The 20,151-nt window shown below is 47.2% G+C and overlaps 1 protein-coding gene across 19 annotated transcripts in view; it reads left to right on the forward strand.

Moving 5' to 3' along the window:
- The window catches only part of ZMYND8 (zinc finger MYND-type containing 8), a 138,187-nt gene that overhangs the window by 86,150 nt on the left and 31,886 nt on the right, over positions 1–20,151 (forward strand). For 18 of the 19 annotated variants that reach the window (XR_004264346.1, XM_032263593.1, XM_032263606.1 and 15 more), the window contains 3 exons: positions 1,681–1,821; positions 15,419–15,571; positions 18,707–19,222. Coding sequence is in view for 18 of the 19 variants with exons in the window: in XM_032263593.1 (XP_032119484.1) it covers positions 1,681–1,821; positions 15,419–15,571; positions 18,707–19,222 (810 nt within the window). In the remaining variant the exon portion in view is untranslated. The remainder of the gene's footprint in view (positions 1–1,680; positions 1,822–15,418; positions 15,572–18,706; positions 19,223–20,151) is intronic. The other variant, XM_032263602.1, reaches the window with a different exon arrangement.

Below are 20,151 nucleotides of genomic sequence, written 5' to 3' on the forward strand. Positions count from 1 at the left end.
GCTCTTGTGGATTCACCGCCGAGCTGGTATTTAATTTTTTTTTGTTTTTTGTTTTGAGACAGAATCTTGTTCTGTCGCCAGGCGCCAGGCTGGAGTGCAGTAGCGCGATCTCGGCTGACTGCAACCTCTGCCTGCCGGGTTCAGGCAGTTTTCCTGCCTTAGCCTTCTGAGTAGCTGGGACTACAGGTGCGCGCCACCATGCTCCGCTAATTTTTGTATTTTAGTAGAGATGGGGTTTCACTGTGTTGGCCAGGATGGGCTCGATCTCTTGACCTCATGATCCGCCAGCCTAGGCTTCCCAAAGTGCTGGGATTATAGACGTGAGCCACCGCACCCAACCGGTATGTGAGTTTTAACACACTGAAGCCTTGTTCTGAGTTTCCAATTTGTCAGATGGGGAAACTGAGGCAAGTGCCCACCCAAGTGCCCCAGCACTTTTGAAGTCCCTGAGGATTCTCAGTCCCTAACTCCAATTTGCCATCAACAAATTCCTTTCAAGGACCAGATCAGCTCAGAATGTTTCTTGTCTTGGAAGAGTTGGTTGTCATTGTTGTCAGTCCTGCCTTTAGTCCCAGCTGTTTTTTTTGTGTGTATGTGTGTGTTTTTTTTTTTGAGATGGAGTCTTGCTCTGCTGCCCAGGCTGAAGTGCAGGGGTACAATCTTGGCTCATTGCAACCTCCATCTCCTGGGTTCAAGCAATTCTCCTGCCTTAGCCTCCCGAGTAGCTGGGATTACAAGCATGCACCACCATGCCTGGCTAATTTTGTATTTTCTTTTTTCTAGTAGGGTCAGGGTTTCTCCATATTGGTCAGGCTGCTGGTGATCTGCCCGCCTCAGCTTCCCAAAGTGCTGGGATTACAGGCATGAGCCACCATGCCCGGATGTCCCAGTTGTTTTTAAATGGGCATTAACAGGGCAGTCTTAGTACCATGGAGGGGCAAGGGCAAAGCGGCAGAATTCAAAGGATCTTTAGGAGGCTCTCTGCTTTTTAAAATGTAAGTGGTTTCTGGTCCTAACCCTGTGAAAAGAGAGGAGAGGCAGGTTATAGTTCATTTTAAGGTATTTCTAAAAGCCTTAGGCGTGGGTACGGTTCTGTCTCCTGTAAAAGTTTGAAATACAGTAAAGAAGGAGATAATTTACCAATGTTCCCGTCACTCCATCTGGTACTGGATTTGGCTTCACACAGCCTCAAGAGCCTTTGAAATGGGAGCTGGAGATTTCCCAAGGGGCCGAGCTGGTCCCTGGCAGGTGCAGTGGCCACATGTGAGCTGACCGCAGAGTCTTTCTTTCTACAAATGGATGACACGCATTTGTAAGCCTGGCTCCCGTTCTCCACATCTGGACCATGTGGGGGTTGGTTTACTCGCTATTTATGTTGAGATTTATACCCATGAATGGGCCAAACCAATTTCAGTGGCAGCTTAGCCGATTTGTCTTAGAGCTTTGTGGTTAATAGAATAACTGGAGAAACCTTCCTCATTTGTAGCTTTAATGGTTTCACGTCGGGTTAAAGCCTTTTGCTGAAAATAAATGGCCAGCCTGCCCCGCCCCGCCCCACCCCTTCTGTGATGCTGTATCGGCCACAATGTCATTATTTCTCCACTCTCTCCCTGCACCACACCTATACGTTTGACTTGTTTATTTGTAAACCTGTCTTTTAATAATGCCCTACTTTTTCAGCTTCACCAGCCTCCACCAAGGCGGGACAAGCAGGGAGTTTATCCGGCAGCCCAAAGCCCTTCTCTCCTCAACTGTCAACTCCCATCACGACGAAAATGGACAAAACATCCACCACCGGCAGCATCCTGAATCTTAACCTGGGTCAGTTACAGTTTTTGCCAGTATCTTTCTGTGGCAACTGTGGATATTTTTGCAAATAACGTCTCCTCTTTTGTATTTGGTTCTTGAACGTTCAACTCTTTTCTCTACGCAAAAAATGTAAAAGTTTCAGTGGATAAAGGTGAGAAAAGATCTGTGAAAAGAACAAGTAAGGGATTTCCTGGGGCCTATTGACATACAAAGTCCTTTTTTTTTTCTTTTTTCTTTTTGAGATGGAGTTTCACTCTTATTGCCCAGGCTGGAGTGCAATGGCGAGACCTTGGCTCACTGCAACCTCCACCTCCCAGGTTCAAGTGATTCTCATGTCTCAGCCTCCCGAGTAGCTGGGTCTACAGGTGTGCACAACCATGCCCATCTAATTTTTCTATTTTTAGTAGAGGTGGGGTTTCACCATGTGAGCCAGGCTGGTCTGACCTTAGGTGATCCGCCCACCTCTGCCTCCCAAAGTACTGGGGTCTGACGGGCATAAGCCACCGTGCGTGGCCCTAAGTGCTTTTATGTAGAGGTACTCCAGGCCAGTGTTTTCACCTCATTTGCCCTTGACCACAGTAACCCAGTTCTCCTATTTGTAAATTACACCCATGGCACAGAAGCAAGTAGAAGGAATCAGTAGTTACCTTTCCTACATACAGCATACTCTGATATTCCTTGCTTCTCTTCTAATTCTTACATTCTGGTCTTCATTTCCTGAATAATGATGATGATGATGATGATGATGGTGATGATAACTATTTTCTTAGAGATGGCATGTCACCCAGGCCGGAGTACAATGGTGCAATCATAGTTCACTGCAATCTTGAACTCCTGGGCTCAAGCTGTTTCCTGCCTTAGCCTCCCTATGTAGCTAGGACTACAGGCCTAGCTAGTTTTTAGCTGCATACTCAGCTAAGTTTTAAATTTTTTATAGCAATTGGGTCTTGCTGTGTTGCCCAGGCTGGTCTTGAACTCTTGGCCTCAAGCAGTCCTCCCACCTTAGCCTCCCAAACTGCTGGGATTACAGGCATGAGTCATTGTGCCTGGCCCGTAATGGATTCATTATTGATTGATTCATTGCATCCTCACTACTGATTTTTTTTTTTGTTTATTTGCTTAAGACTCAGTCTTGCTCTTGTCCACCAGGCTGGAGTGCAATGGCGTGATCTTGGCTCACTGCAACCTCCGCCTCCCAGGTTCAAGCAATTCTCCTGCCTCAGGCTCCTGAGTAGCTGGGATTACAGGCGCCTGCCATCTTGCCCAGCTAATTTTTGTGTTTTTAGTTGAGACAGAGTTACACCATGTTGGCCAGGCTGGTCTCGAACTCCTGACCTCAGGTGATCCACCTACCTTGGCCTCCCAAAGTGCTGGGCTTACAGGCCTGAGCCACTGCACCTGGCACAGATTTTTCTTGAACATCTGTTGTGTGCTGTGCATTATTCTAGGCGTGGAGATAGAGTGGAAAGCAAGTCTGCTAAGGTCCTGCTGTTGTAGAGGTTAGGTTTTTAGAAAGGGAGAGAGAATAATCAAGGCAATTCACACCATGAGAGACAGTTCACACCAAGATAGGCAGTTCACACCATGACAGATGTCTGGTCAGGCGAGAGATGGGCAAGTTGGGAGGCAGATGTCATAGTTCACTTAGGTGGAGGGGTTAAACAGGGCCTCTTTGGGAGGTGATATTTGAGCTGAAGTTTACATGACAAGAAAAACCATCCAGGCCAGCATTAGGAGGAAAAAGATTCTAGAAAGAATAAGAGATTGTAAAGGCCGTAGGGTCAGGATTAAGTTGGTGTGCCGTAGGAGTAACTGGGTGTGTTGTGTGATTAGCAAGTAGGCCAGGGTGGCTGCATCACAGTGAGTGAGGATGAGGTCACTCCATGGAGTCGGAGATAGTATGGGGGTCTCGCAGACCCTGGTGTGGAGGGTTCAGTGCAGGAGGGTTGTGAATGGACTTCACACCTCAGAAGGAGCTCCCTGTGCTGTGTTTAGAATAGTCCACATCAGTCATTCTCATCGGGGGGCAATTTTGTATCACCTGCCCCACCCCCTGGCAATGTTTGGAGACATTTTTGATTGTCACACCTAGGGTTGGGGGGCTCCTGGCATCTGATGGATAGAGGCCTTGGATACTGCTGCACGTCCTACAACCTGTAGAACAGGTCCCCCAGCAGAGAATTTCTAGATTGTGTCAGTAATTGTGCTGATAGATCTGGGTACGGCAGGAGCAGCGGCCAAGGGTCCAGTTTAAATTCTGTAAATTTGAGCCATTGTTACATCCCTCTGTGGAGACGTCGGCAGGGCAGCTGGAGGCAGGAAGTAGGGTGCGTGCGGCCAGGTTCAGGCAGGAGGTGTAATTCTGGGAATCTCGATGTGTACGTGGGATTGGGTTAGAGCAGCAGTTCTCATGACTTTGAGGGGGTGATGGGGATGCTGCTGGCATCGAATGATTGGTGGCCGGAGTTGCTGCTAAGCATCCCCCAGCGCATAGGACGGCCCCACTCAACCAAGACGCCAGCCCTATTGGCTTACTGAGGTTTCGAGTCAAGGGTAGAGCATTGAGCCAGGAGTGAGGGCCCTGGGACGTTGAGCACGGGGAGGAGGAGAAGCAAGGGGTGGAGCCTGAAAAGGAGGGCGGGTCAGGAGGAGCCACACCAGGCCCTGAGCCTCCAGTGTCGGGGTTTCAGGAAGAGAGGGCGGCCACCTGTGCCCAGTGATGCTTCTATGTGAATTCCACGCCTTTGGTGGTTGGTGCCCTCCAGGTCCATCTTGTCCTACAGTGCCGTTTTCAGATGGAGAAAAACGGGGGTCTGGAGAGGAGGCATGGGGTGCCCAGGATCCTAGAAGCAGCAGGGCTGGAGGACAGCCTGGCTCCCATCCCGGCTCACCTGTGAGTGAAGCCCAGATGTAATAGGATGGTCAGGGCCGCTGCTTCCGGGGCTCCCATTCAGACCAATCGGTTGGTTCCTCACTTGAGTGAAAAGGGACCCATGTGCTTCCTTGGGAACATTCATTGTTCCCAGAAATGTGGTTTGCTTTCTCACGCCCTCCTTCCACCTCCATACCCTGAAAAGAAACGCTGTTTGGAGGCGTTCTCACGGTGACATTTCCTCTCTGCCAGTCATGCTTGTCAAGAATAGCTGTTTCCTGAAACTGGGTGGTCACTGGGCTTCCTCGTGACACTGTGGGTCTTCGTTTGGCTTGATCCGTTGTGGGAGGGAAAGGGTTTTTCCTGGCGTGTGGCATTGTGGTGGGTGGGTACCAGGGGATCCGAGGCTCTCTTGTGTCTCCTCTGGGAGTTCTTCGAGGCCCAGGACACACTTCTTATTTTCTTCAGCAGGAACAAGAGCATTGAGAATGTGGGCATTTTGTGGGCTGGGATTGCAGTGACCAGCTAGGGACCGAAGGAAGTGCCATGGATGGGAATGAGATTGGAACAAAGAGGGCAATGCTAAGGAATTCTCCAGCCACCACCCAGGGACCGAGCAAATGCTTTATGGGGCTTGATTATGTTTATCGGCTGTGGAACTTCTTTTCATAGACAGGGAGAATGAGAGGGAGCACCTTGGATAATGATGAAATTATTATAGCTAATAAAACAGGACTTCCTTCAAAAATATACTGGAAAAGGCAGAATTACAGAGATGGGGGAACGGATCAGTGATAGCCAGGGCTTGGGGTGGAGGAGGGTTCGCCTCCACATTAGGAGGGGATTCTTTGGGAGATGGACCTGCTCTGTGTTTTCATTGTGGTGGTGGTTACAGAAATATATGCAGGTGTTACAACTCATAGAACTGTATTCCCCCAAAAGTGAATTTTACTCTCTGTAATAATTTTTTTTTTTTTGAGATGAGTTTTGCTCTTGTTGCCCAGGCTGGAGTGCAATGGCGTGATGTCGGCTCACTGCAACTTCTGCCTCCCATGTTCAAGCAATTCGCCTGCCTCAGCCTCCTTAGTAGCTGGGATTATAGGCATGTGTCACCATGCCCCGCTAATTTTGTATTTTTGGTAGAAATGGGGTTTCTCCATGTTGGTCACGCTGGTCTTGAACTCCCAACTTCAGGTGATCTGCCTACCTCAGCTTCCCAAAGTTCTGGGATTACAGGCGTGAGCCACCATGCCCAGCCAATAAAACTTTTTTTTTTTTTAAACGACAGCAGCCTTTAAAGTAGTTAATATCTCTGTTTCACAGAAATGTAAACTGGAGCACAGAGAAGCAAGTTACCTACCCCAGGACCACCCATGGTTTGTGGTAGAGTTTGGCCTTCCAGCTCAGTCCCGTCTGCTGCAAAGTTTGTCTTCTGTGCCTTTTGGATATATCAGCTTTTGGGGCCGGGGCAAGGTGACATTTTGGGATTTGTAAAGGATGTGGCTCTTGCCAGTTTAGCCTGCATTGTCAGACTGAATTGTCAAGAAAAACGGAACTCCAGATTTTTACAGGATTTCTCCTAGTTTTTAAAAGCTGCCAATCAGTTTCATTAAAAAAAAACTGGCCAGGTATGGTGGCTCATGCCTATAATTCCCACAGATTGGGAGGCTGAGGCAGGAGGATTGCTTGAGCCCAGGAGTTCAGGGTTGTAGTGAGCTGTGATCGAATCACTGCTCTCCAGCCTGGGTGACAGAGTGAAACCCTGCGCTACAAAAACAAAAACAAAGACCCAAAACTCTGTTTGGGCCAGACAGACACGTAAAACCAACCATACAAAAACCAGTCCCTAGGTTGTCAGGTTTTTACGAGGACAAGAGATCGAGACTGTCCTGGCCAATATGCTGAAACCCTGTCTCTACTAAAAATACAAAAATTAGCTGGGGAGGTGGCGTGCACCTGTAATCCCAGCTACTCAGGAGGATGAGGCAGGAGAATAATTGCTTGAACCTGAGAGGCGGAGGTTGCGGTGAGCCGAGGATTGCACCACTGCACTCCAGCTGGGGTGACAGAGTGAGACTCTGTCTTGGAAAAAGAGAAAAAGAAAGAAAAGATTATATGGTATATAGGTATATGGTATTTTAGTACATGTATGTGTGTATATGGTATATGTTTGTATATTGAATATATGGTATGTGTATATGGTATGAATATATGGTATATGTGCATATACTGGGTGTATTTGACTATATGTATGTGTGTGTATGGTATATGATAAGTATATGGTATATGTGTTTGAGTGTATGTATGTGTGTGTATGGTATATGAGTATATATGTATGTGTGTGTATTGTGTTTGCATATGTGTATATATGGTATGTGGGTATATGGTATATGGGTATATATTTATGTATACGGCATATGAGTATATGGTAAATGTGTATATGGTATGTGAGTATATGGCATTTGTGTGTATGTATGTGTATATGGTGAGTATAAGTGTATATATGGCATATGTGTATATGTGGTATATGAGTATATGGTATTTGTGTGTGTGTGGTGTATGACTATATGGTATAAGATGGGAAGGTTGGTACAGAGACCTGGTTCTTGCTTTGGTTGCTAATTCCCTGTTCCCCTCCCCTCCCCTTCCCTCCCCTCCAAAACAAGGAGCTGATTATTATGGGCCCCCTGTATGACTCAGCAGTGATTATAAATAAGTCATAAATTGGAATCAGTTTCTAAGACTAGAGGAGAAGAGGTGGGTGCAGCCCTTTTCGTCTTCTCTACTCCTGTTTGCTTTCTGTGATAATCCCATCTCTTATTTCACAGAGGGTGTTTACTTTGAGCTGAACAAACTCAGCATTTCAGTAGTGTGTTAGTGACAGAAATGCACCTTTATGCTCTTTTGAAGATGCAGGCAGGGCCAGGGAACGTTGTCACACCCTGAGCCTTCCTGTTTGTTTCTCCACTGTTACTGACAGGAGGCCTCCTTTCTTTTAGTGCATAAAGCTGTATCTTGGAAGTCAGGCTTTCTTTGAGAGCATACATGGCGTGCCCAGGCCCAGATTTTTCAAATGTTGTCTTGATTTTCTTTTTTTTTGAGACGGAGTTTCACTCATGTTACCCAGGCTGGAGTGCAATGGCGCGATCTCGGCTCACCGCAACCTCCACCTCCTGGGTTCAGGCAATTCTCCTGCCTCAGCCTCCTGAGTAGCTGGGATTACAGGCACGCACCACCATGCCCAGCTGATTTTTTGTATTTTTGGTAGAGACGGGGTTACACCATGTTGACCAGGATGGTCTCGATCTCTTGACCTCGTGATCCACCCGCCTTGGCCTCCCAAAGTGCTGGGATTACAGGCTTGAGCCACTGCGCCCGGCCTTGATTTTCTTTAGAGTGAATGAAGTGGGGAAGATCTCTGGCTTTGATTGAAAGATAGTGGCTGCCAGGGTCTCTCTTCTTCTTCTTCTTCTTTTTTTTTTTTTTTGAGACAGAGTTTCGCTCTTGTTACCCAGGCTGGAGTGCAATGGCTCACCGCAACCTCCGCCTCCTGGGTTCAGGCAATTCTCCTGCCTCAGCCTCTTGAGTAGCTGGGACTACAGGCACGCGCCACCATGCCCAGCCAATTTTTTGTATTTTTAGTAGAGACGGGGTTTCACCATGTTGACCAGGATGGTCTCAATCTCTTGACCTCGTGATCCACCCGCCTCGGCCTCCCAAAGTGCTGGGATTACAGGCATGAGCCACTGCGCCCGGCTCTTCTTCTTCTTCTTCTTCTTTTTTTTTTTTTTTTTTAACATGATATAGAGACATGGTCTTGCTATGTATTCCAGGCTGGTCTCGAACTCCTGGTCTCAGGCAGTCTTCCTGCCTCAGCTTCTCAAATGCTGGGATTATAGGCGAGAGTCACCATGCCTGGCCGGCCAGGGTCTTTTGTCTAAGTGATACTGTTCCGTTGAAGGAGCTGCCATTTTGTAGTTCCTGGACGTCCATCTACTATAGTTTGCATTCAGCTTTAGAACAAAAATGTCTGTCTCTCTCCCTCTCCCTCTCCCTCTCTCTCTCTCTCTCTCTCTCTCTCTTTTTTTTGAGACAGAGCTTCACTCTTGTTGTCCAGGCTGGAATGCAGTGGTGCAATCTCAGCTCACTGCAGCCTCTGCCTCCTGGGTTCAAGTGATTGTCTTACCTCAGTCTCCCAAGCAGCTAGGATTACAGTCATGTGCCACCACATCCAGCTAATTTTTTGTATTTAGTAGAGATGGGGTTTTACCGTGTTGGCCAGGCTGGTCTCAAACTCCTGGGTGAGAGTTGGTGATCCACCCACCTCGGCTTCACAAAGTGCTGGGATTATAGGCATGAGTCACCACGCCTAACCCTGTCTCTCTCTTGTTTTTTAATTTAATTAAATTATTTTTTTGATACAGAGTCTTGCTCTGTCGCCCAGGCTGGAGTGCAGTGGCGTAATCTTGGCTCACTCCAACCTCTGTCTCCCAGGTTCAAGTGATTCTCCTGTCTCAGCCTCCTGAGTAGCTGGGACTACAGGTGCATACCACCACGCCCGGCTAATTTTTGTATTTTTAGTAGAGATGGGGTTTCATCATATTGGCCAGGCTGGTCTCAAACTCCTGACCTTGTGACTCACCTGCCTCAGCCTCCCAAAGTGCTGGGATTACAGGCATGAGCCACCACGCCCAGCCCTCTCTCTTTTTAAATGGAAAAAGAAGTGCTTAAATGTTTCTTTTATAGAGTTTATTTTTATGAGTACATATGGTAACAAAAGTTTGAAAGCACAGAAGGACTTTCATGAAAGGCCAGCATGTCTTTAACCTGTGACCACCTGTCCCTATACCCCTGTCCCTGCACGTCACCACTGTTGCTGGTTTTAGTTTGTAGAGCCCTTCTAGAGATATAGCATGGGTTCTGAGTGATTTTTGTCTCCCAGGTGACATTTGGCAGATTTTTATTTATTTATTTATTTGAGTTGGAGTATTGCTCTGTTTGCCCAGGCTGGTGTACAGTGGCATGATCTGGGCTTACTGCAACCTTTGCCTCCTTGGTTCAAGCGATTCTCCTGAGTCTACCTTCTGAGTATTTGGGATTATAGGCCAGTGCCATGACGCTTGGCTAATTTTTGTATTTTTATTATTTATTTGTTTATTTATTGAGATGGAGTCTCACTCTGTCGCCAGGCTGGAATGCAGTGGTGTGATCTCGGCTCACTGCAACCTCTACCTCCCTGGTTCAAGCGATTCTCCTGCCTCATCCTCCCCAGGATCTGGGACTACAGGCGTGCACCACAATGCCCACCAATTTTTTGTATTTTTTTTTAATAGAGACGGGGTTTCACCATGTTGGCCAGGATGGTCTTGATCTGTTGACCTTGTGATCCGCCCACCTCGACCTCCCAAAGTGCTGGGATTACAGGTGTGAGCCACTGCACCTGGCCTTTTTGTATTTTTGGTAAAGATGGGGTTTTAGTAGAGATGGGGTTTCACCATGTTGGACAGGCTGGTCTTGAACTCCTGACCTCAAGTGATCCACTCACCTCGGCCTCCCAAAGTGCTGGGATTATAGGCGTGAGCCACCGTGTCCCACCTGGACATATTTTTATTGTCATAACTGGTATGTAGGTGCTACTAGCATCTAGGAGTAGAGGCCAGGGTGCTGCTAAACACCTACATCACACGGGTCAGCCTTTCCACCCACCCCAGCCCCACAACAAAGACTTATCCAGGCCCCATATATCAATAGTGCCACTGTTGCTAAACCCTGAACATATACGGTTTTCCCAGCTATTGACCATTTCCTGCCTGGCTCCCCTGCAGCAGTGCTAAGGTGCTCCGTCGATTGTTGCTTTTCCATTAAACAGGTTGGCTGTTGATATCAATGCAGCTGTATTTAATTCCATTTAAAGGTAAACTGTAACATTTATTCAGGCGCCTTGCTTACTGACTCTACACTTCTTTCCATTTTTGCTATTGAAGACAACTGCAGTGAAGAACCCTTTTGCCCACATGGGAGGGTAATCCACAGGCTAAATTCCTAGAAGTGGAATTGAGCATCAGAGGCCACATGCGGTGACATTTTGAGAGGTATCGCCAAACTGCCCTCTAAGGATGTGGTTCTGAGTTATGCTTCCTCCAGAAATGTAAGATCTTGCCTCTTTCTCTAGCGTGGGTATTTTTCATCCCTGGTTTCCATTTATAGCCTGAGCTGTCTTCATATCAGCTGAAAAGTTCAAAATGTTGGCAGCAAGGGTGGATTCTGAAGAAATTCCCGATATAGAAGGGCAGGGGTGGAAGAAATCCCGATAAGCTACATGAGCTACATGAGAAAGTGAAGCTCTTCTTTTCTCCCTGCGGAGGAGAGGAGAGTCAAATGCAGCTGCCGGTTGGAGAAAGATCATTACATTTGGCTAAACTCCTCAAGGTCAACCCCCAGGGCCTGGGCCCAGCCCCTAGCCATTTGGTAGTTTTTTCTAACAAGAATAAACATAACGGCAGCTTATTGACCAGAGAAACCTTGGTTTGTAAAATGAGATAGTTTACATTTGCATTTTTCTTGATTATGAACATTCCAGTGTTCAATCTTTTTAGGCAGATATTAATGGGTCACATTTCCTGCAGGCATGCATGTTGACGTGCAGGTGCACACACTCACAGCTCAGTTATTCAGTTGAAGCCTAGACCTCTTTTTATGGACCCTGAGGTTTAGAAAGGTGGTCCAGTTAACACAGACACACAGGCGTTAAGATAAATAGTGAGTTTTCTTTACTCATATAGAAGATTGGTTTGATACAGGGGTTCTCAGCCTTAGCTGCCAATTAAGATCACCTGGCAAGTTTGTTGTTGGGTTTTTTTTTTTTTTTTTTTTCCTGAGATGGAGTCTCGCTCTATAACCCAGGCTGGAGTGCAATGGCGTAAGCTTGGCTCACTGGAACCTCCACTTCCCAGATTCAAGTGACTCCCTTGCCTCAGCCTCCCAAGTAGCTGGGATTACAGGCATGCACCACCATGCCCGTCTAATTTTTGTATTTTTAGTAGAGATGGGGTTTCACTATGTTGGTCAGGTTGGTCTTGAACTCCTGACCTCAGGTGATCCACCTGCTTTGGTCTTCTTAAGTGCTGGGATTACAGGTATGAGCCACTGCGGCTGGCCTCCTGGCAAGTTTGTAAAAGGCTGATGCCCAGGCCTTCCCCCTAGCCAATTGAGTCAGAGCCTCAGGATGGGGCTCAGGCCTCAGGATTTTCTAAAACTTCACAGACAAGTTTGGTGTGCAGCCAGGGTTGGCAGTCACTGGACTAGTATAGAAGATGGCAGATTTTACGGCTTTCAGGCCAAATCTGGCCCCCCACCTGTGTTTGCAAATAAAGTTTTACTGGAACACAGCCACACCCATCTGTTTATATATTGTTCATGGCTGCTTTTGCAACAGAGCCTGTATGGCCTGCAAAGCCTGAAATATTTACTGTCTGGGCTTTTTTATTTTATTTTTTGAGATAAGGTCTGGCTCTTTTGCCCAGTCTGGAGTGCAGCAGCGTGATCTCAGCTCACTGCAGCCTCTGCCTCCTGGGCTCAAGCGATCTTCCCACCTCAATCTCCTGAGTAGCTGAGACTACAGGCATGTACCACTATGCCTAGCTAATTTTCTTATTTTTAGTAGAGACAAGGTTTCACCATGTTACCTAGGCTGGTTTCGAATGTGAGCTCAGGGAACTGCCCCCCTCAGCCTCCCAAATTGCTGGGATTACAGGCGTGAGCCACTGTTTCCAGCTTTCTCTAGGCTTTCACAGAGAAAGTTTGTTGACCTCTGTTGTAAATTTTTTCGGTAACTGTGTGTAATCTAGTAGTATATAGGAATGTTATTGAGGACACTAATGAATGTCACTTGGGTAGCCATGGAGAGTATTTTTGTGAGCTACTTTTCCATCTTTATTCTTGAAAAGGCTGGCTTTCCCCTTTGGAATCTAGTGGGCTGCTTCATTTCTGAAAGTGGAAATTATCAAATCCCTACCCCTTTGCTGTCACATTTGCATGCAGCTCAGCTATTAAGTCCTCGAGTCCTGCTTACTGGAACTGCTCTTTAATCTGGGCTTTCTCTCTCTTCTTTCTTTCTTTTTTTTTTTTAGATAGAGTCTTGCTCTGTCACCCAGGCTGGAGTGCAGTGGTGCGATCTCGGCTCACTGCAACGTCTGTCTCCTGGGTTCCAGCGATTCTCCTACCTCAGCCTCCTGAGTAGCTGGGATTATAGGCGCCTGCCACCATGCCTGGCTAATTTTTTAATTTTTAGTAGAGATGGGATTTCATCATGTTGGCCAGACTGGTTTTGAACTCGTGACCTCAGGTGATCTGCCCACTTTGGCCTCCCAAAGGGCTGGAATCACAGGTGTGAGCCACCACGCCTGGGCTTTCTCTTTTAATGTTTCCCCATTCCTTGCTCTTTTTTTTTTTTTTTTTTTAATTTTTAAATTGTTTTACTCTTATAAATTCTCTTTATTAAGCTTCTTCAGATTTCTTGCTGGACAGAGATAAGTATAAACAGTTTTCTAGTTCTTTCTTCAGTAAATTTTTTTTTTTTTTTTTTTAAATACAGGCTCTTGCTCTCACCCAGGCTGGAGTGCAGATACACAGTCATGGCTCACTGCAGTCTCAAACCCTTAGGCTCAAGCAGTCCTCCTGTCAGCCTCCCAAGTAGCTAGGATTATAGGCATGTACCACCAAGCCCAGCTACTTTTTGTATTTTTTGTAGAAATAGGGTCTTGCTATGTTGCCCAGCCTGGTCTCGAACTCCTGGCCTCAAGCAATCCACCTGCCTCTGGGTCTCAAAGTGCAGGGAGAAGTGTGAATCACTGTGCCTGGCCTCCCTGCGGGAAATTTGCACATTCTTCCCCCTCTGAGAGGTGGCCGTGTGAATGTCTGCAGTCCTGTCTCTAGTAGCCTCTCTTTAAAGCCCTGATCAGTGTGTGTGTACACACGTGCACATGTGCATGCATGCACACGCATATATTTTTTTGGGTATTTTTCTTGAAGGGATAGTGTCTCTGCTTGCTCTGAGCACTTACTTCTGGAATCTCCCTGGGTCTGGGAAGGGCAGTCTATGAGTGTGATTTAAGAAAAGACCCATCTCTTCCCTCCCTTTTTTTTTTTTTTTTTTTTTTTTTTTTTAAATAATAGGGTCTTGCTCTGTTGTCCAGTCTAGACTGTAGTGGCGTGATCATGGCTCAGTACAGCCACTAATCCTGGCTGAAGCCATTCTTCTGCCTCAGCCTCCTGCGTAGCTGGGACTACAGGTGCATTCCACCACAGCTGGCTGGGCAAAGACCCCTTTCTAATCTTACCTTGGTGGGTGTTAAAATTAAATTGGAGCAGTTTATTGCTTCTGGTCACCTATGAGTGGATTGGGTGGGGCTTTTGGAGGCCGCTTCTGGTCACTTTGAAGGAGCTAATTTCTGGGTATGCAGTATTTAAGAACGCTCCCTTACTGTGTGAACGGGAGAGTGGTTGGGTTAGGCCAAAGGCAAAAGGTTGGAGAGAGCGATGGCTTTAAATAGTGCTTCCAGCCCAGCTGGACTAGATTCCAGGGCCTCTTTAACAGCCCAATGAAAGGAGGCGGCTTGAGGCGTGGAGGGAGCTGGGAGATGAAGCTCGAAGTCCAGGGAGCAAGCTCATCGCTGTTGGGAACCGGCTCAGAAATGGCTTTTTCTCTTTGTGGGTTGATTGGATGCCATCTGCTTTCTGGGATCGGCCGGGGTAGGACAGCTGCCCCACATTCTGCTTTGGGTGGGTTTGTGGGGATGCCAGAGGGTGGCATGCACAGTGGAGGACAGTAGGCCCCACCTGCAGAGTCGCTTGTTGCTTTGTGGACCTTTGCAGCCGCTGAAACTCTTAATATTTTGGGGGTGCTAGAGTAGGTGGGAAAGGAATCCAGAAAATGAAGACTCACTGACTCTTTGAATCCATCCTGCTGGTCCTACAAAGAGCCCTCGCAGAAGTGAGGGGACAGGACCTTTGGCCCGAGGCACCCCCCAGAGGTCTCTGCCTGGGAACTGGGCTAACGACCTTGGACTCTTACTTGAGCAAGACCTGTTAGATGCAGGTTGAGTATCCAGGGCTAATCTGTTCCCCCTGCCTCACGCAGATGCCGCGAGCCAGAGCACACAGGTTGGAAGGTCTGCCTGTCTTATACTCCCCACCCTTTCTAGTTTCAGCCCCAGACTAGGTCCACGGAGAACGAAAAATGAAGCCTCTGTGGCAAATAGGCATTTAGGGTTCCCAGCTGTCAGGGTGTTTTTGAGGGGGTCGCTGTCCTTGGATAAAAGCCCCCTCCAATCTGGACCTGCAGTTACAAGTACACCCTGACCAGGCTCGGTGTTGCTTTGTACACTGAAATTGAGAGTGAATATCTGCCAGTAACCTTTGCCTTTAGAGGGTCCCTAATGATGCTGACTTCCACACACTGAGCCATCTGGCTGGGACTGTCCATTTGAAATATTGAAAGTCACCCAGATGATTGTTCAGTGGACTGTTTAAACCTGCCAAACGTGTGCACGCAGGCCATTATCTTCATGTCACCCCATGTGGTTGAGCAGATGATATTGTTGGGATGAATGACAAAGAACGTATCCCCCCTCCCCCGTGTTCTGAAATGTGTGTTTTGCTCTGACTTTGCAAGGACTAAGCTCAGTAATGAGCATCATTGTGTGCCTGGTCTTACGAAGGTGTGATGGTCTCTTTCAGATCGAAGCAAAGCAGAGATGGATTTGAAGGAGCTGAGTGAGTCGGTCCAGCAACAGTCTACCCCCGTTCCTCTCATCTCTCCCAAGCGCCAGATTCGTAGCAGGTTCCAGCTGAATCTTGACAAGACCATAGAGAGTTGCAAAGCACAATTAGGTTTGTTTTGTTTTTTTTCCCTAGCAGTATCATTGTTACCATTACTTGTAGGGATGCCACCGGGACGAAATCACGGTTGAGTCCTGACTGCTTTTAGCAGGTGCTTTAAACTTAAACTGTTTGCTCAGCTAAAATGTATTTCCACTAATGGCAAAAGATTTCAGACTTGCTAGTTAATTCAGGGCTCTTTGAACTCATCAGATTTTATTCTTTGGTGAAAGCAGCTGGGAAACTTGAGATACAGGTTTGAAGCATCAAGGTTTGCAAGCAGAATGAGGATCCTCTGGGTTTGCCTCGGCTCTCCCTCTCAGTACACATCAGTGTCTCCACACCAATACCGAGTGTGTTCTGCAGGTGTCCGACACAAAACCCTTTCCCTCCAGACCGGTGTCCTCCCCACCTGGCAAACCCTTCCCGCTTCTGTAGCTGTTGCCTTCCTTGCTCTTCCCTGTGCTGCCTGTCTTCACACTGCCTACCTGAATCCTGCCCTTCCGTGAGGCTGAGCTCAGATCTCCCCTCCTCCCGGACGTCTCCCCTGACTGCCCTCCCCATCTGCCCGCCTCCTTTGGTACTTTATTGCTTGGAAGCAGCAATGGTCCCTATGTGTGGGAGTGTCCCTCCCAATCTAGACCGGAAACTCCTTGACGGCAGGGAGGCTGTTGGATGAGGATTTGCCTTCTCTATGGTACTTTATGCACATGGTAGATGCTCTGGAATGTTTGTTGAATATGTCAGTAAATCTAGCAGGGCATTTCTGAAGAAGTGGGGGATGGCTGGGCTTCTGGAGAGCAAGCTCCTCCGAGTGTCAGTGGGTGTTCTGCATCTTCAAGTGAGAAAGCAGCTATAGTTAGGGACCACCTGGGGCTGACCAGAGGACAGCAGCTCCCATTGGCTTGCCTGTTTGATCAGGACATTGAGTGGCATGGATGAAATTTGGCGTGCCATTTACATATGCCTCTTGGGTCCTTCCATGCAGCTGGTCCTACTCTTGATTTGTTTTTATCGCTAATAAGAGTTGTAATATTTCCATTTACCGAGTGTTTTCTCTGACACTATGCTAAACACTGCATATAGATTGTCTTAGGAGGTTGATACTTTTATCAGTCCCATTTTGCAGATGGAGAAACTGAGGCTCAGAGAGATGAATCACTTATTCAGGGTCACACCAGTAATAAAAACAGAAGAGCAGGATTTGAATTCATATCCTTTGGACCCCAGTACCCAGGCTTTTCCTATCCCATATGTGGCTACACTTCTCCTTCTTGTTGCTTTTTGTTTTGTTTTGAGGCGGAGTTTCGCACTTGTTGCCCAGGCTGAAGTGCAATGACACAATCTTGGCTCACCACAACCCCTGCCTTCCAGGTTCAAGTGATTCTGCTGCCTCAGCTTCCTGAGTAGCTGGGTTTACAGGCATGTGCCACCACACCTGACTAATTTTGCATTTTTTTTTTTAGTAGAGATGGGGTTTCTCCATGTTGATCAGGCTGGTCTCGAACTCCTGACCTAAGATGATCTGCCCGGCTCGGCCTCCCAAAGTGCTGGGATTACAGGCGTGAGCCACCGCGCCCAGCCTTCCTTCTTGTTTCTGATCATGAGCTACCAGCAGCACAAGCCTAGGTTTCCAGAATTATACCAGATCTGGGTGTTTGTATTTTGGCTTGTGTTCTTGCTGTCTTGCCCTGGCCAGCCTTGAACTCTTGGGTTCAAGCAGTTCTTTTGCCTCAGCTTCCTGAACAGCTGGGGTACATGTGTGCACCACCGTGCCTGGCCTGGCTTGACTTGTGTTTTTGTTTGAGCCCTGGTGGAGGCAGATATATTTCCCAGTGATCCTGCCCATCTCCCATGCTCTGGGCTGTTGATGGCTCTGGTACTTTTGCAGGTTTCCCTTTGCTGTGTCTGGGTTGGACAGTGGCACCACTGTCAGTGGCCATTGCTCTAAATGAAGAGATTGCACAGACTTCGTTGGGTTTTCTTTCCTCTTTCCAAAAGTTTAGAATATAGTAGCATTACCGACAGTATGATGATGGCACAGCGTATTATTGGGAGCAGGAGGTGTAAATGGGTTAAATGGAACTATTGTTAGAAATGTGCCTTTGCCTGTGTATGTGTGAAACACCTGCTAGTTTGTGCTTTTTGTTTGTGTGTGTGAAACACCTGCTAGCTTGTGCTTCTCCCTTTTGAAAGAGACGGAAGTATGTGACTTTTCTCCTGACTCCTTTACCAGTGGAAGAGCAATGCACACGGAGTGGCAGTTGACTTTCCACATGAGTGCAGGGAGCAGGAGGGAGGGCTGGGCACCTGGGTCACCTGGAGACAAGTGTGTCCCCTGCCTAGAGAAGCCAGTGGCTTTCCTGTCCCAGCCAATGCCTGGCAGGTTGCTGACTCAGAGAGGCTAGATTTTCCCCTCTTTATCAGACGCCCCTGCTTTGATTTCTCTATGAAATTTTCTGAGTTGTGAATTGGGTAACACATTATAAATTAGAAAACCAAAAGCAGATAAGATACCCTGTCGGTCAAACCAGTGCCTCTCCCATGAAACATGTCTGCAAGCTAGATGTGGCTTGTGGGCTGAGTGTTTGCAGCCTCTGCTTGAAGGCGTTGGCTTATTTCTTTGGGCGCTGGACACAAAGGATAAAGAACTTCACCACTTTGGGAACCCAAGGGAAGCAAGAGTGCTTGGTGGGGAGCCAGGAACCCAAGGTTCTGGTCTGGCCTCTGTCTTGTGTCCTAGGGCGGGTCATATCCTTGGGCCTCTGTTTTCTAATCTGTAAAGTGGATCAGTTTGAACAGCTTATTCCTGTTGTTCCCTTCCAGCCCTCTCATTCTCAATAATCCCGATTGGTTATCAATGTTATAAAACAATTTAGTGCCACATATTTAGTGCCATATACATTTAAGATTTCTGTTGGTAGGTCCCGTGTCTCCTTTGAATGTTAACAACCAAAACTCTCACCAAAGGCAATTCCACCGGTCAGCCATAGTCAGTGCCACTTGAGTTTATTACGGGTCCCAGTGTGATGCAATTTGAAATGTCTTTTTCTTACTCCAGTGTTTGGTGTGGAAAATGTTTGCATTTTTTGTCCTGATCTTTATTTTGTGACTATCCCACATGCTGGGCTTTCTTTTTAAATTTAGGCATCAATGAAATCTCAGAAGATGTTTACACGGCTGTAGAGCACAGTGACTCGGAGGATTCTGAGAAGTCAGATAGCAGCGACAGTGAGTATATCAGTGATGAGGAGCAGAAGGCCAAGAATGAACCAGAAGACGCAGAGGACAAAGAGGGTTGTCAGATGGACAAAGAGCCATCTGCCGTCAAAAAAAAGCCCAAGCCTACAAACCCAGTAGAGATTAAAGAGGAGCTGAAAAGCACATCACCAGCCAGCGAGAAGGCAGACTCTGGAGCAGTAACAGTCAAGGACAAGGCCAGCCCTGAGCCGGAGAAGGACTTTTCCGAAAAGGCAAAGCCTTCACCTCACCCCACAAAGGATAAACTGAAGGGAAAAGATGAGACTGATTCCCCAACAGTCCATTTGGGCCTGGACTCCGACTCAGAGAGTGAACTTGTCATAGATTTAGGAGAAGACCATTCTGGGCGGGAGGGTCGAAAAAATAAGAAGGAACCCAAAGCACCATCTCCGAAACAGGATGGTAAGTGATTGTGTTCGTTTATAGTTTTCTTAATTGGGTTTAGAATCCTACCTCGTATGTTTATTATCAAAAATTATATGACCTTTAAACAAACCAACCAACCATAAGTTATATGACCCTCTAACACCACCGAGAGAGGCACAGTGAAGCTGTGTTTGGTTGAAGGTTACCTAGCTAGTGATGGAACAGAGCCTGGACACAAACATAGGCCCAGCTACCTTTTACCTGCTCAGTATCTGATATGGTTGATTTTAAGTGCACAAAAAGAAGTCTCTTAGAAAATGGTGGTTACTTTAGTGACCAAGTCATGTTTTGTCTGAGCAGCTTCTTCAGTATGCTCATTTATTTCCCTAAAGTATTTGTTAACATTTGGACCTTATCAAATGGTCCTCCATTGCTCCATTCCACAGACATCTTGTTCTTTGTTTACAAGTCTCAAATGGTTAGCAGTGTTCATTTCAGGCCAGGTGTGGTGGCTCACACCTGTAATCGCAGCACTTCGGGAGGCCGAGGCAGGTGGATCATTTGAGGTCAGGAGTTCGAGGCCAGCTTGACCTACATAGTGAAACCCCATCGCAACTAAAAATACAAAAATTAGCCAGGCATGCTGGCAGGTGCCTGTAATCCCAGCTACTTGGGAGGCTGAGGCGGAGAATTGCTGGAACCCAGGAGGTGGAGGTTGCAGTGAGCTGAGATCCTGCTACAGCATTCTAGCCTGGATGACAGACTAAGACTCCTTCTCAAAAAAAAAGAAAAAAAAGTGTTCATTTAAAAGGTTTTGATGATTTCAGCATCCCTTTCCTCCCCTCATGCCACCTAGGCATCTCCAATGATAGCTGGACATTATTTGGGTAGTTGGTGCCAGAATGTTGAATGATCCTTAGGGCACTAGAAAATGAAGTATGGGGGCCAGGCATGGTGGCTCAGGC

Source organism: Sapajus apella, unplaced genomic scaffold (genome assembly GCF_009761245.1).
Source record: "Sapajus apella isolate SASKATOON/1434 unplaced genomic scaffold, GSC_monkey_1.0 scaffold137, whole genome shotgun sequence".
Taxonomy (NCBI): domain Eukaryota; kingdom Metazoa; phylum Chordata; class Mammalia; order Primates; family Cebidae; genus Sapajus; species Sapajus apella.